General features: G+C 41.6%; 1 protein-coding gene and 2 pseudogenes across 2 annotated transcripts; all 3 read left to right on the top strand.

Moving 5' to 3' along the window:
• Positions 1-990: 990 nt before the first annotated feature.
• Positions 991-1,524, top strand: LOC123463407 (keratin-associated protein 9-1-like). 2 transcript variants are annotated; one of them, XM_045158540.1, is made up of 2 exons: positions 991-1,236; positions 1,270-1,524. In XM_045158540.1, the coding sequence occupies exons 1-2, from the start codon at positions 991-993 to the stop codon at positions 1,522-1,524; spliced, it is 501 nt and encodes a 166-aa protein (XP_045014475.1). The 2 variants fall into 2 exon arrangements, with proteins under 2 accessions (XP_045014475.1, XP_045014474.1); XM_045158539.1 differs by having other exon boundaries at positions 991-1,524.
• A 3,782-nt stretch (positions 1,525-5,306) lies between these two features.
• LOC101601311 lies at positions 5,307-5,697 on the top strand (annotated as a pseudogene).
• Positions 5,698-13,683: 7,986 nt separating this feature from the next.
• LOC123463550 lies at positions 13,684-14,055 on the top strand (annotated as a pseudogene).
• Positions 14,056-16,851: the final 2,796 nt, after the last annotated feature.

Raw genomic sequence — 16,851 nt, forward strand, 5'->3', positions numbered from 1 at the left:
AGTTAGATGCCAGATAATTTAATTTGGGGTAAAATTCAGTAATTGGCAAAACGATGTTAACGTGTCAACATACCAGAAGCCTTGGAGAGGAAGGGAAAGACAGTAATACATAAACAGCATGAGGAAAACATTAGTGTCTAGCAGTAGTACTTCCTGATATGGGTGGTGAACATTGTTACCTCTACCATATTTCGTTGAGGCTGCACATGCAGTGTGCACTTCTCTGAAAGAGCATTACGATTTCATTTCTTTTGAAATGGCAGTGCCTAAGGTGGCAACTTACGGTGTTTCATGATAATAAAATGTTGATTGGGGTGTCCCACCTGAGGTTACCAATCCTGCTGGTGAACATAATTAAGACCTAAATTAATAGATTGTTTCTGAACTCCTATGTCTTCCTTCTGCCTCTATAGTGCAGATTTATATTAGAAAAAGGCTGTGCCAACCACCTCTGCCAGTGTAACATTAGACATGTTTGCTGCAGAGACATGCCGGAAGGAGTGTGGGATAGACAGACTTCCCTGGGAAACAGACTTGGACACAAGCATGGGTTCAACTTATCACTGTGAACGTATCAGTATCTCAGTGACCCCCCCCCCAATAAACACGTCCTAGTCTAAACACAGGCAAACATACAAAAGTCGCCATGGAGGAAGGACAACTGTTTGCCCCTCCATTGGCCACATCACATGAGAAGTGACGATCAGAAAAGGAACAAGGCTGATGATGATTTCTAGAAATATTCCCTAATAATTATCCACAATTACCTGATTAAAGTTTAATTTTCAAAAGGTTTCTAAAACTTAAGAAACAACTTCCTCTTGGGAGAACTTCCCCGTGAACCACAGCAAACAAACAGCAACAAGGAAACATTCTCCCCATTGGTCCCTACATGGGATGTCCAGGGTATAAAAGCCCCGGGATGGAAGGAGTTGTCAGAATCTGGGAAACTCACCTGTGACCAGGAACCCACCCTCCACATCTGACACCATGACCCAATCCTGCTGCTCCCCTTGCTGCCAGCCCACCTGCTGCAGGACCACCTGCTGCAGGACCACCTGCTGGAAGCCCACCTGTGTGTCCAGCTGCTGCAGCCCACCTTTTTGCCAGCCCAGCTGTGGTGGGTCCAGCTGCTGCCAGCCCAGCTGTTGTCAAACCACCTGCTGCAGGACCTCCTTCCAACCCACCTGTGTCAGCAGCTGCTGCCGCACACCCTGCTGCCAGCCCTGCTGCTGTGTGTCCAGCTGCTGCCAGCCCAGCTGTGGTGAGTCCAGCTGCTGCCAGCCCAGCTGTTGTCAGTCCAGCTGCTGCCAGCCCCGGTGCTGTGAGTCCAGCTGCTGCCAGCCCCGGTGCTGTGAGTCCAGCTGCTGCCAGCCCAGCTGCTGTCTCACCCTCTGCTGCCAGCCAGCTTGCTCCGGGCCCGTGTACTGCACCAGAACCTGCTACCACCCCACGTGTGTCTGTGTGCCTGGCTGTCTGTCCCAGGGCTATGGATCCAGCTGCTGTGAGCCCTGCAGCTGTTAACGATTCCAACTGTCCACTAACCAACTCAAGTCCTCCAACAAAATCACTCTCCTAGCTTTGCCATCATCAACCACCAGCTGTCTGTCCTCTTGTCCTACAGGATCTTGAGTGCTCAGGTAGGGGAAACTGTGCTTTGTCAGCCTTTCCTCTCATGACCTGACCTCCATCTACTCTTGACCTTGAGTTGTGTTCTCAGAATCTGAAAAATAATCTTTGTCTTTTTTTCTTGAAGAAACCTAAAAAAGCAATCAAACAAAAACTTAGATGTTCTTTCTTAACTCTCTAATGATAAAAGATGTATATTTCCTCCACACTTCTCTTCACTATTGCATCCTCTTTAAATTGTCCTCCTGGTTCCATGGATTCTCTTGAATAAATCTGCATTTGTCCCCTGACAAATCTGGATGATCCTGTGTTTTTGTTTGTTTTTTTTTTTTTTTTCTCACAAACTTTTCTTCTTAAAAGCATATATTTCTGACTGCTTTCCACTTCTGTTAACCCTGGGGTGTTCCACAATAGCTTCACAGGGTATTTAGAATCAGGAGTATATTCAGCAAGCAGTGGACATGAGAAGTTACTTATTCAATGTCATCTGACCAGCAAGCATGTCTCATGTCACCTCACAGGTGCTGTATTTCACATCTTACTCCAAGAGGTAACAGCTGAGCACCGAGAAGTCTGTGCCTGTCTCTGGCCTTTGTGACGGGGGAGGCTTGGCACTTCCATGTGCAAGGTACACATCAGTGCACCAATGAAGTGACAGACAGAAAGCTGTCAGCTGTCAGAAGCTATGATAGGCATGAGGGTGACTGTCCAAGAGGAGATGCAGGCAGATATTCTGAACACTGATCCCAAAAGCGCACATGGAACACTTGGGATTTGCAAGCTGGTGCTCATGCAGGATGCACCTCTAAACTCTAAAACAGCAAAACCTTCTTAGAGCAAATCATCAAAGGAAAGTGAGATTCTAGAACCAGGTCATCCCCCTTTGCAAAACTACTACAAGTGGGGAGGCCTGTGGTCTTCCTAATTTTCGCAGAGCCTGCCATGTAGCAGCCTGCTAACCACTCTTACTCTGGTGCTTCATGGAGGAGAAGTGGGTAAAATTACGTATTGCTATCTATTGAACGTGCACCTTGTAGAGACCCACGCTTTACACACAGCATCTCATTCGCAAATATCCCTCATAACAAATCTTCCTGAACCCATTTCAAAGCAGAGTGCATTGAACTCAAGAAGACAGCATCACAACATGCATCAACTTGCACAGCCCACAGACAGCTGTTGTGGCACCTGGAAACAGCTTGTTTCTACTGGCCTGTGTTATTTACAATATACTGAAGACATTCCTCTGTAGTAAAAATTAAAAAATCATGCACATAAAAGTGAGTGATACAAGTTCATGGAGAGTAAAGAGTACACTGTTGAATGATGACTGGTGGGTAATTGAAGAAATCAAAAGGAAATCAACAAATTCATAGACTCAAGTGATGATGAAAACACAACATACCAAAACCTTTGGGACACAATGAAATTTCCCTGAGGGAAATTTGTAGCTCTAAGTGCCTATATTAAGAAACTAGACAGTTCACAAGTAAACAATTTAATGTTTCACCTAAGGTTTTGGAAAAAGAAGAACAAGGCAAACCAAAAATCAGTAGATGGGAACAAATAATAATGATTAGGGCAGAAATTAATGAAATAGAAAAAAAATCAAAGAATCAATGAAACAAAGAGTTGGTTCTTTGAAAAGATAAATAAGCTTTATAAACCCTTAGCAAATCTGACCAGAAGAAAGAGAGAAGAGACAAAAATTAATAAATGAGAGATGAAAAAGTCACCCTAACAACAGATACCAAAGAAATTCAGAAAATCGTAAGGATGTACTTTAAGAATATATATGCCACTAAGTCTGAAAATCTGAAAGAAATGATTTCCTTGATTTATATGACCCACCAAAATTAAATAAAGATGAGATAAATCATTTAAATAGACCTACAACAAGTACAGAGATCCAAGCAGTTATAAAAAGTCTCCCAACCAAAAAAAGTTCAGGCCCAGATGGATTCACTGGTGAATTTTACCAGACCTTCTTGGAAAAATTAATGCCACTGCGTTTCCATCTTAGTCCCAATGTGAATACCCTCACGTCACCATAGCTGCATTGAGATGTAGAAATCTATCCTCTTCAAATGATATCTCCTCACTCATCCCATAAGTAGATAACTTGTTTTTTGACTTGATGATTTTATAGATCACTTTCAGTTGTTTTAAAATTTTACATAAATGAAATAGTATAGAATTTGATACTTTGGATGCAAGTTAATACTATGAGCTCATCAAGGCAGTTCACACATTATTATTGCAGTATACTCTTGCAGTAAATGGTTATGGAATGATTCATTCTCTCTACTGTTCTTACACACATAGGTTGTTAGTAATTTAAAACTATTAAAAAAATATTAAGGACAGCTATGGAGGTTTTTGAGGAAATCATTTTATAGGTAAATATAAATATTTCTTTCGAACAAAACCCCCAGAAACAGAATTGCTCATAAATCTGATGGGGCAAATGTTTCTATTGTTTTCTGTAGTGGTCTTGCATAGGTTTTAATATTTTTTTAAATATTTATTTATTTATTTATTTATTTGAGAGAGAAAGAGGGGGAGAGAGAGAGAGAAAGAGAATGGGCGCACCAGGGCCTCCAGCCACTGCAAATGAACTCCAGATGCATGCCCTCCCTTGTGCATCTGACTAACGTGTGTTCTGGTGAATCTAACCAGGGTCTTTTGGCTTTGCAGGCAAATGCCCTAACTACTAAGCCATCCCTCCAGCCCTCTAGCACACTTTAAATGAACATTAAGTCTCTGAAACATTTGGAACACATTAGAGCTTACAGATAAGCCAGGCATCATCTCCTCTCATCTAATTCCTTCATTAACTACAAGGAACAAAAGAAAGAAAAGAAGAAAGCTATCACCTGATATCACAGATTCTGTGACTTAACAGAGTTAGGACTAATGTCACCCAGACATTTTGTATTCCTAGAATCTCCCCCAGTTGTTTTAGGCTATGTCCAATATATAAAAAGTCTCCTCCTTTTAATCAGGCATGGGCAGGGACTGTGGATCGCCTAGGATCCAAATGGATTGTTTCCTGAATTCCATAAGATCTTTCTGCTTCTACCCACCCACCCGCTTTGGTGCCAGCTGCCATAGGGGATGTGTTTTTGCCAAACCTTCTCCTCTCATGCGCCTTTGCTACTGCTGGGGAGCTGGGCGAGACACGCGCCTGTACTAGTCTTGAGTCAGGCTTTCCTGAGTAGACATTCAGGTCCTCCCTGACAATCCCGTATTCATGCTGCTCCCCAGAAATGCTTCCCTTCTAACTCCAAGCAAAGGGGTGAAGCTGTGCTGGACGAACTAGCCAGGCTCTCCCAGGCAGCAGGAGCCAGCACGTGACCAGAGGAGATCCGAGCAGAGACCTTACTGATGATATAACTCCTTCCTTTATCTGAACATGGTTCGTTTGTGAGTTATCTCAGTTCACAAACAAATTAAATACTTACTTTCAAAAAAAGACCCATTGCACTTTGTGAACAACTTTCCCCTTGCGCATCCTCAAACGGCATGTAGAAAATGCTATGAATATAAACAAGAAAAATGCCTGCTGATTGGCACACATTTAGGAAGCCCAGTGTATAAAAGGTCTGCACTGGAAGAAGTCATCATGTTCCAGAAAACTGACTGTGAACAAGACTCTGCCCATCACATCTGACACCATGACCCAATCCTGCTGCTCCCCTTGCTGCCAACCTACCTGTTGCAGGACCACCTGCTGGAAGCCCACCTGTGTGACCAGCTGTTGCAGTCAGCCCAGCTGTCGACCCACCTGATATGAACCCAGCTGCTGCTAACCAACTTGCTGTCAAACCACCTGCTGCGGGACCTGCTTCCAGCCTACCTGTGTGAGCAGCTGCTGCCCCACACCCTGCTGCTGTGAGTCCAGCTGCTGCCAGCCCTGCTGCTGCCCCAGTGGCTGCAGCACCTGCTGCCAGCCAGCTTGCTCCAGACCCGTGTACTGCACCAGAACCTGCTACCACTCCACATGTGTCTGTGTGCCTGGCTGTCTGTCTGTCTCAGGGCTGTGGATCCAGCTGCTGTGAGCCCTGAAGCTGTTGGTCAACTCACTGAAACAACCATCATCCTCATCATCACACAAAAACCATCTGCCTAGCGATTTACCTTCGCATGGACAAATCTGCTCCTTGATCCAGCATGCTTCCACTGAAATTTCTGTTACCTGACTTCTTGTTCAGACCCAGCTTGAGGGCACGCAGAGTGCCTCCTTCACATTGTCTTCATTTCTGCGTCCTGGGCACCCAGGAGCCTCTTCCTTTGCCTTAACCTTAGAGTTGTGTCTCAGCTTCTATTCTTAAGTCAGTGTCTTCATTGTCTTCTCTGAAAGTATCTCAGAGAAAACAAACCTTCCCTATGTTTTCACTGGTTTCAGCAACTGATCAGTAATCTTCACAATTATGTTGCTTTTCAGTATATTTATGCTTCCTTAATTCTTCTCTTTTCCTTTCGTGGTGACTTTGGATTATCTTCTTAGTAGCAGAAGTTCTTACCTACATGTTTTGAATTAAACTCTGAACCATTTTCCACTCCATATTGTGTTTGTTTTAATGGAAAGCATTCATGACATGGGATTTACAAACAGATACATTCTATGTTTATTAGGCAGAATTTTATAAAGAAGCAAACCATGGAATACATACACACATATGGAATTCAAAAAAAAAAAGTTTAAAAGCTGGGTGTAGTGGCGCACCCCTTTAATCCCAGCACTCAGAAGGCAGAGGTAGAATGATCACTGTGAGGTTGAGGCCAGCCTGAGACAAGACACAGAGAAGGTATGATGAAGACTAACCTTAATCTTCTACAACTTCCCTCCCTCTCTCTCCCTCTTCTCCCCAACTCTTGTATATTAGTTATCTTTTTCCTCCTTCTCTTAGTGGACACTGACCTGTAACTCCCAGTACTAGCATGTGGCTATCACCCACAATGAGCTTTTGATCTGAGAGACCTACAAGGTTTCTTAAAAGACAGATTTTTGTCAGAGTACTTGATGACCCACCAAAGGTTAGTGGTAAGACCCTACTGCGGAAGACACCTTGTGTGGTTGACACGTAAAATGGAATGGCATGGCTGGAAGTTGGAAGAGAGTCAGTCCCCAGACAGTCAGCACCTCTAGTGCCAAAAGGTGCTACATGGGCAACTAGGGGAAAATGACCAATATCTGTCCAAGCAACTCATGGTCTAACTTACTTAGCAGCAAATAACCACACAAGTGCAATAGTGGCACACAGCCATGGCGGGGAACCAATTGCTCTTGATTTGGCTAACTGATTCCCCCAGTGGTACGGGACCCATAGCTGGAGCTGGGAAACAAGTCAGAACCATATCCAAACATAAGCCCACTCTCCATTATCAAGTGACCATCAATCATGGGCTACAAGAGGACCTACACCTATTAAATTCTCTATATAAAAAGGAAGGGTTATCTCATTTGTCCTGGTGCTAACTTACTCTCCATTGGAGAATCTGCTTCTCTTTTTTAGATAGATGTAGACCCTAAGGAGAGAGCTACCCCATCATACCTCAAAAAGGCCCCGGCTGAAACTAAGGAAAATTGGCAAAACAAGCAAGGGTGCTGTTTTCCTGATGAACCAGATACAAAATCAGAGAGCCAGAGCCCCAGAGGCCCCCAACACCTCATCACTGAAGCAAACCAAAAATGAACCCAACATGTCTCAGGGAAATTTTACAGAAAAGGGGGCGGAAAGAATGTCAGAGCCACATGTTGGGTCATGATATGCAGAGACATTTATCTTACCCATAACTGTGGGCTAACTCCACAATGCATGACCCACATACCTCAACAAAGAGGGGCCAAGGCGAGGGGGCAGGTCACAGATGAGCCTAATAATGACTGACTGTATTTACTGAATGCAAAACTAATTAATAAAAATTAAACAAAAAAATTATAGAAAAAAAGAAAGGTAAGATAAGGCTAAAGGTACTTTAAAAGCTTTAATCCACTAACCCAACGTTTGAACACATTGTGTTCTCTAAAATGGACTTGATAGGACTTGATAGTAATTGGTTCTACTTTTATCTATAAAATATAGATTTGACTAATCTCTTTCATATTCTCCCATTACCATGAGACTGTAATTAGTAAAGTATATTCTATATAATGAAAAGGCAGGGGAGTAGATCACAGAGCACTCAAGAAACAAATAGATTAAAGAAACAAATTAAATTACATTGGTGGTTAAGAACAGAGGGAACTTATATTAAAATTTAAAGGAATGAAAGAATTTGAAATGCTGCCCAAAGTGGCTTTCCTATGCCACACAAGTGTGTTGATCATATCATTTTATTCTGCCCCATTTCTAAGTTACACAGAATAGTTAGGTGAGCATTTAGACTCTTCCTAGAGTAGAAATGACCATTAGTGTGAATCTAATTTACATTTCCCTGCTGAAGGTGATAAGGCGGCTCATTTATTCTTCCTGGTACAGAAATCCTTTTCACTGCTCCAGTGTCGTCTGGTGAACTGGAAGGGACAGCCAAATAATGGGACCAGGACGATGACAGCCGGGCGGGCCGACTAGATTCCCGTTCAGCTAACTCACAATCTGTTCTTCGGGAGAAAAATCTGAATGGCAAAGAAGAAATAAAGTTTGTATCTTATTATTAGCACACAAAGGACATAGGAGGGTGACCTGACAACCTGATTTTTATAAAAGCACATATTAACCATTTTTCTCTTAATGACACACATGAAATGTAGTATCATAACCACTTCCCTTTAGAGATATTGCTGTCTCTGGAAGCTATTGAAGAAAGAGATCAGAGACCAAGATTGTAGGCACATTCTCTGAGAAATAGCAAATACATACTCTTCTATTCATTTGCTAAAAAAAAAACAAAAAAACTCCCGAGCTTACCTTTGCATAAGTTGTTTATGCTCCTTCTGATTTTTTGTTATTGTTACATTTTCCAGACATTCTGATTGTCTTGATTTTCTGTTCTTTGGTACTTAAGTATAACAGTCAAAATAAGATCCAAATTGTGAGTATAAACTTTCATTTGGTACTTCTCTTTTATGATAACATCAGTATATGAATATTCTGTAATTTAAACAAGACATCTCTAACCCACCCATCAGGGATCAGGGAACATTGCAGAGGAGGCAGCAGAAGGAATGAGCGCTGGGAAGCTCTCTATTGAGACTGCAGAACACTCTGCGGAGACTCAAACCTCCTTAAAACTGAAAACAAGAGGCTGTCTAAAGCTCAACACTAATGAAGTATCTCTGTCACTCCCTCCAAAGCTCAGGGAATATTGCAGAAGAGGGCAAGAAGGTGTTAAGAACATAAGATCCAAGGGATGGGAAGGAGGAATTGGGGGCACTGTTTTCTCAACCTGAACTGACTGGTATATTTGTGACCCAACAGTGGCTATTGTTACCCCTCAAGACCGGCACTGTTCAAAGACCCTCAACATTTTGACATACAGGACAGAAGAGGACGAAAAGAATGTGACGTCAAAACAGAGGAAGGGGGCTGGAGAGAATGCTCAGTGGTACAAATATCAAACTAGAATGTATCAAAGAATTTAATATAAAAACTGAAACTTGGGCTGGGGAGATTGCTCAATGGCTAAGGACACTTACTTATGAGGTCCGAAGACCTTGGTTGATGGCCCAGTACCTATGTAAAGGCAGATGCACAAAGTTACGCATATGTCTAGAGTTCATTTACGGTGGAAGGAGGCCCTGATGCTGTCTCTACCTCATTTTCTCTCTCTCTCCCTCCCCCCTCTCTCTCTCAAATAAATGAATAAAAGTAGTTTTATAAAGAAATGAAACTTTAAAGCCAGGTGTGGTGGCGTGCACCTTCAATTCCAGCACTTGGGAAGCAGAGGTGGGAAGACTGCTGACATGTGTTCAAGGCCACTGTGAGACTACACAGCACATTCCGGGTCACCTGAGAATGAGACCCGACCTCAGAAAGCCCCCCCCCCCAAAATTAAACTGAAATTTCTATAGAAATGCAAATTAAGACATAGACACAGGCAATAATTTCTAAATAGAATCTCAGATCTCAACAGCTCAGGAAATAGTCAGAAAGGACAAATTATATTTCACCACATTAAATAGCTGCATTGGAGCTAAGGAAACAGATGAAAGTAAAGAGACAATCTGCAGAATGCAAGAAAATCTTTGCCAGTTATTCATTTAGCAGACCAGTATCCAAGAATATTTAAAGAATTGTTAAAAGTTATAATGAAAAATTAACCTATCAGTAAGTAGACAAATGATTTGAAGGCTTTTCCAAAACCAAAATCAACCAGCAGGACAAGATATACACACCTGTGCAATACTGGCACCCAGCCCAGGCAGGTAACCAATGGCTATCTAATGAGCTAAGAGACCCAATCAGTGGAGAACTCATAGGTGGTACTGCAACCAAGTCAAAATCCTCTGAAGACGAGCCATGGACTCCAGTAAGAAGCTTCCACTAGTCTTTGTTCAAAAGAGAGGTAACATCCATCAGAAATCTCTCTTAATTAACTAAGTTTATACCCTTTAAACTTCTCATCTCAACATGACAAGAAAAGAAAGCTGACTCTCTGTCATGAGATGAACCACCCTCAATGACGGGCCAGGGTCCAGGTGACATACACAGAGGAACTGGCGAGTTAGGCAAGAGTGCTGCTCTCAAGGCGAGTGTGACAACCTGTGCCAGGCAGATGGCTACAGACACTGAGGACACTGAAAATGTCTCAAAGCAAAGCTCCAGAAGTTTCTGAGAGCTTAACATTAAAGTAACCTATGCCACACCTGTCAAGGTTTAGAGAACATTGTAGAAATGGGACAGAAAGACTGTAAGAGCCACCGGGGGTGAGGGCGCATCCAGAGCATTGATCCACCCCTGCACAATGACTGCTGCTCTCATGACTCATCCCCCAGCTCCACGGTGAAAACCAGCAACCCCATGAGGACGGCGGTCAGTGGAATGGGGGCAGGGAGGAGGGGAATGGTACAAACACCTAATCTGTACATACAAAGTTTCTGCTTTAAAAACAGTCATGGATAGCCAAAAATTACATACAAAAAATTTTAGTCATCTGGAATTGCCAATCAAAACTACCTTGAAATTCTACCTCAACCCAGTCAGAATTTTTGTCATCAAGGAAACAAATAGTAACCGATGTTGATAAGGATATGGGGGAAAGGACCTCATAGATACTGTTGATGGGAATGAAAATGATCAAAGCCCCTGTAGAAATCAGTTCAGAGGTTCAAAATCTTAAAATGAGAACCTCCGACATGATCCAGCCATACCACTTCTCAGTGTACACCCCAAAGGATCCAAAGAGCACGGACTAGAGACACTGCACACCCAGGTTTATCACAGCTTTATTCACAATAGGCAATTATGGAATCAGCCTACATGCCCAATCAATGAAGGAATATATCAATAAACTGCACTGTATATTAACAAGATGGAATTATTCAGCCATAAAGAAGAATGGAATCATACCATTTACAGGAAGATGAATGAAACCAGAGATGATCATGTTAAGGGAAATAAGTCAGATTTATATAAGATGAACAAGAACTGTCTGTCTTCTTTCATCTGTGGATTCTGGAGAAGGTTAGGGGGAGCCACATGAAAGAAGGAGTGTGACTTCCAGGAAGAGGAAATGAATCCAGAGAAGGCCACCAGGGACATAAGAGAGGACAGTGGAAGGAGCGTGTGCCATGTGCAGGTATGAAAATGTCTAATAAAATGCATCATCTCAAAAATTAATATGTTCTGGGACAGATTAATCCTTTTGCATATTTCAGGATAAATAAAAATAAAGTTTTAGGAGCTTAGAGATAGTCTAGTAATTACGTGCTTGCCTGTGAAACCTAAGGATTCGGATCAAGGTTCAATTCCCCAGTACCCATGTAAGCCACATACACAAGGTAGCACATGCATCTGGAGTTCATTTGCAGGGCTGGATGCCCTGGTATGAATTATCTGTCTCTCTCTCTCTTTCTCTGTCTGTCACTCTCAAATAAATAAAATAAAATGAATAAAGTTTTAGCCAGGTGTGTTGGTGCATGCTTTTGATCCCAGCACAAGGGAGGCACAGGTGAGAGGATTGCCATGACTTTGAGGCCACCCTGAAACTACATAGTGAATTTCAGGTCAGCCTGAGCTAGAGCAAGACCCTATCTCAGAAAACCAACAAAATTAATAAATAATAAACCACTATTTTACATTAAAAAATAAATACAATATAATGAATATATATACCATATATAATAAATATTATTTGAGACAATAATAAATATTAAATATACAATATGAATGTAACTAATTCCCTAAAAAATAAAATCCAAGAACAAATCTAACAAAAGATGGACAAGACATCTGTAAACAAGAGGTAAATATTTGACAAGGGATTTTTATTTTGAGGTAGGGTCTTGCTCTATCCCAGGTTGACCTGTAATTCATTATGTATTCTCAGGCTGGCCTCAAACTCACAGCAATCCTCCTGCCTCTTCCTATCAAGGGCTGAGATTAGAGGCTTGAGCCACCATGCCCAGCATGACAAAGGAATTTCATGAGAAATTTTAGACTTTGGTGAGTAGCCAACAGAAATACTGAAAACAAAAACTATGCACACCAGCATCATTTTACTACTCCCAAATTCCAACCAATCTGTTTTCCTAAAAGAAATTCAACAAATAAATATTGTCCGAGTAATTCAGTAGAGGATTACACAGTCATGACAATATCTCATTTAGATAACTACATTGAAAAGTCTCTCAATCTTCATATGAGCACAGAAGCCAATTCTAATTTCCATTTGCAAAAATGCCCAGGACACTAAAATGATGTCAGAGTTCAGAGATTAATCCAGGAAGACAGTAGTGAGCACGCTTTGGGAATGAGTAAGAGAATATGATTGTAGGGAATGACATTCATTTCCATTTCTTTACTATTAATGTTGTGGAAATGCTGACTTTGTGATATTCACTCAAATGTGAAATTAATAACTTTCAGGTTTTAATCTGAATAATAGACCCAAAAGACACATATCTTAATCCTCAGAGGAAAATCAGATATATCTCAACTAATCTTATACTTCCACTGAATAAAAAGGTACCAAGCAACAGTGCAGTTGTGGAGGCAAAAATGCAAAAAAAGAGATGGGGATAAAAATAAAGACAGACAGACAGAAGGGAATACAGGGAAATGTTATTGGTATAACCACTGACTCTGCTGCTACCCAAGTGAACACTGGAGTCAACTGCTCACCCTGCTTTTTCTGAACGTCCCACAATTTCATGGTAGAAAGTACAACATATTCCTCCCGGGGAGGCCCTCAGTACAGGGAAACGAGGATCAGTGGTCATCCACACACCCATTGATGCTTTGGACTCTAATGTCCTGCTTCTGCCTCTGCCCACCTGCCCCAGCTCTGCTCTGCTCTGCTCTGGATCCATCGTGCCAGACACCTGCATCTGAAGGGTCTTGGTTCTCCTGACATGCACAGGTATAGGAACTTAGCCAGCGACCAATGCCTGGACCAACCTAGGATCAGGATTTGCTGGTACATAAACAAACAACAACAACAAAAATAGGCATTAATTCCATCTCTGTAAATAGGACACAATGGTGCCCCTCTCCAGAGACAATTCCACACTGACACAGGGGAAAAAAAAAATTTGAAGAAATAAACAACATGGCCCTCCACAGGGCAGGAGATCTACCCCACCTTCAAAAAGCTGATGGCATAAAACGTTGCTTTAAATTGAAACAGTTCAAGTAAATTGCCTCCAAATAAGACACACAGTAACACTTTCCAAAGATGCATACCATTGAGTAATGACTTCTTCCTTGATAAACACACAGCAAACACAAAACAAACACACAGCAAATGATGTAAACAAAAAGAACAGGTCCTACTGATTGGTCCAACCCTTGAGGACTGGTGTATAAAAGGCCCAGATGCAAAGAAGTCATCCATCACATTCAGGAAAACTCTCCTGTGAGCAGGAACCCATCCTCCCCATCTGACACCATGAGCGACTGCTGCTGCTCCCCTTGCTGCCAGCCCACCTGCTGCAGGACCACCTGCTGCAACACCACGTGCTGGAAGCCCTCCTGTGGGACCAGCTGCTGCTGCCCACCCTGCTGCCAGCCTTGCTGTGCCCCAAGTTGCTGCTGCACACCCTGCTGCCAGCCCTGTTGCCAACCAACTTGCTGTCAGACCACCTGCTGCAAGACCACTTGCTGTAAACCAACGTGTGGGACCTGCTGCTGCTGAACACCCTGATGCCAACCCTGCTTCTACCAGCTCTGCTGCCCACCAACTTGCTGTGAGACCACCTGCTGCCAAACCACCAGCTGGAAACCCACCTGTGTGACCATCTGCCTTAGCATGCCCTGCTGACCAAATCCCCACAGATGAACAACATCTGTATAGGCATACCTCTGTCTCACCTGGCTTGCAGCACAAACTCTCACCTTACCTCTGCTGCAAACCTCTGGGCTATCACAAAAAAAAAAAAAAAAATCTGATAATGTTCAGTTCAAATTAGAAATGTTAGTTGTTTTGAGGAAGTTCAGAGGTCATCCCCCACCCAACCCCCTTCTCCAAGTACGGTAGATTTCTGCCCATCCTCACAGATGTTGATGTGGAGGTCTGACTGCAGTTCAGATATGGAGGCACGATCTCTATTTCTTCTACCAAGTAACTTAAGAAAATATTTTCATTACAAATTCCATGGTAATTGGGCATTGTGGGGCATGCCTTTAATCCCATCATTCAGGAAACAGAGGTAGGAGGATTGCTCTATGTTTGAGGCCACTTGGGGACTACAGAGTGAAAGCCAGGTCAGCCTGGGCTAGAGTGCGACCCTACTTCAAAAAGAACAATCCCATATCTTTAGGCCATAGTCATCTTTATAACCATGTTTTCTTCTGAAGTGTGCTCTGGATTCTTGCATGCCATGTTCTTCTCCCTGTTCATCTTTGAATTGTCTCCCTAGATGCCAGCAATGTTAAATTCTTAATAAAGTCTGTACCATTATTCAATCCATATTGTTTGTCTATTATTGTATTCTGCTAAGTCACTTTATGAAATCTACAAGCGCAGTAGATTTTCAGATGAATAATATGATGTCATCCTGTCACACATACTAGGTGAAAAGTTGCCCAACAGATCTCTGGAAGGCTTTCTAACACGGAGTAACAGAAGTTAGTGCTCAGTGAGCTGGGGACATGGGTACACCATTAAACGTTTGCTTTCAGGTCTGGGGTTTAATTCCCCAATCTCCCACATGAAGCCAGATGGGCATTCCTCAGCAGTAGCAAGAGATCTTGATGCAATGCACCACACATGAACGTGGGCAAATACATAAACAATTTTTAAAGAGCCAGGTAGTAAATAGTTGGGGCAGAGGAGATGTCTCAGTGGTTAAAGGCTCTTGTTTGCAAAGCTTGTGAGTCTGGGTTCAATTCTATAGCCTACATAAGCCTGATGCAAAAAAAAAAAAAAAAGTCAAGCAATTGGTGTGTTTGCAGCAGCATGAGGGCCTGGAATGCAATACATACACAAACACACACACACACACACACACACACACACACACACAGACACACACACATACAATGTTTAAATATTTTCCTAGTGATTACCAACTTCCCACTTCGTCTGACCTGAGCTTCAGTAAACCAACCTTTTGCTCTTTACTTTTCTGAAACTGATGCTTACAGGCATGATCCAGAACATAGAAATGATTCTTCTGTCATATTTTCCATTGCTTTTTGTTTATTCCTTATTGAACAGTTAAATTTTTCCCAAGTCTTATGTACCATTAATAAGGCTAGCATAACCATGACAGTGCTAATATCTATACAAAAATTTTAATTTCTACTACATCAAATGCTGAAAAGTAGATGCAAGTAGACATCATCATACCGAGGATGTCAGGCTGGAGAGATGGCTCAGCAGGGAAGGCGCTTGCCTGTGAAGCCTACGGACCCATGTTTGACTCTCCAGATCCCCTGTAAGCCAGACTCACAAAGGTGAGGCTGCTCTTGGTCAGGTGATTTCTGCCAGCAATGTGAACCTGACTGCAACATCAAGTAAGAAAGCAATGACCCGGGTACAGACACCCTGCAACACAGGAGAATATCATGGCCAACTACTCATTCAATAGAAGGTTCATATACAGAATTATAAATAACTTTAAAAAATTAACAACAAAGGAAAAGTAATCTAATCCACAAATGAGCCAATCACATAAATACATTACAAAACCAGAGCTACAAATACCCAATCACATGTAAAAAATTGTTCTGCATCCTTAGCAATGAAGGAAATGCAATTCAAAACTGCAATGAAATTCCATTTCACCCAGGTCACACTGCTTGTCAAAGAAACAAATAGCAAATACTGAGGCTGTATGGGGTAAGCAACCCTTAGATTCTACTGATGACAAAATAAATTAATATAGCACCTATGGTAATCAGATTTGGGTTCCTCGAAGAAAAAATAAAATAATCACATGATCCAGCAATACTTCTCTAAGAATGTACCCCAAGGAATCAAAGGCAGCAGACAATAGAAAAACACCTATTCCCATACAGCTCACAGCTAATGTATAAAATCAACCTCAGGGCACAGTCATGGATTTACTGAATAAATACAATGTGTTATATACAGACAACAGGGAATGTTTATCAATGATGGTAAACAAAATCATTTGGAGCTATGTAAATGGATGAAAATAAAGATTATCATTAAGTGAAATAAGCCAGATTTGGGAAGAAAACCATTACTTTCTCTTATATGTGGAAATCAGAAGGGAAAAAACGTATGACATCAAAGTAAATAAAGGATTCATTGGAGGGAGGGCTTCAGACAAAAGTGTGAAGGGGGCATAATACCAGGTCATGGGAGGAGAATATGATCAATGTATAATATATATATATTATAATATATATATGTGTGTGTGTGTATGTTATATATATTTATATATATATTATATATTATAATATATATTATATTATATATATGTTAAGAAATTAGCAATCAAATACATTATTTTATAATCATTATGCAATAATAAAATGATTTTTATGTATAGCATAATCACTAAAGGTAAACTTTTAAAATATTTTACTTATATTTTTAGGTAGAAAGCAGGAAAGAGAGAAAGGAAGAGGGAGATAGAGAGAGAGA

The sequence above is a fragment of the Jaculus jaculus genome, chromosome 9, assembly GCF_020740685.1.
Source record: "Jaculus jaculus isolate mJacJac1 chromosome 9, mJacJac1.mat.Y.cur, whole genome shotgun sequence".
Lineage (NCBI taxonomy): Eukaryota > Metazoa > Chordata > Mammalia > Rodentia > Dipodidae > Jaculus > Jaculus jaculus.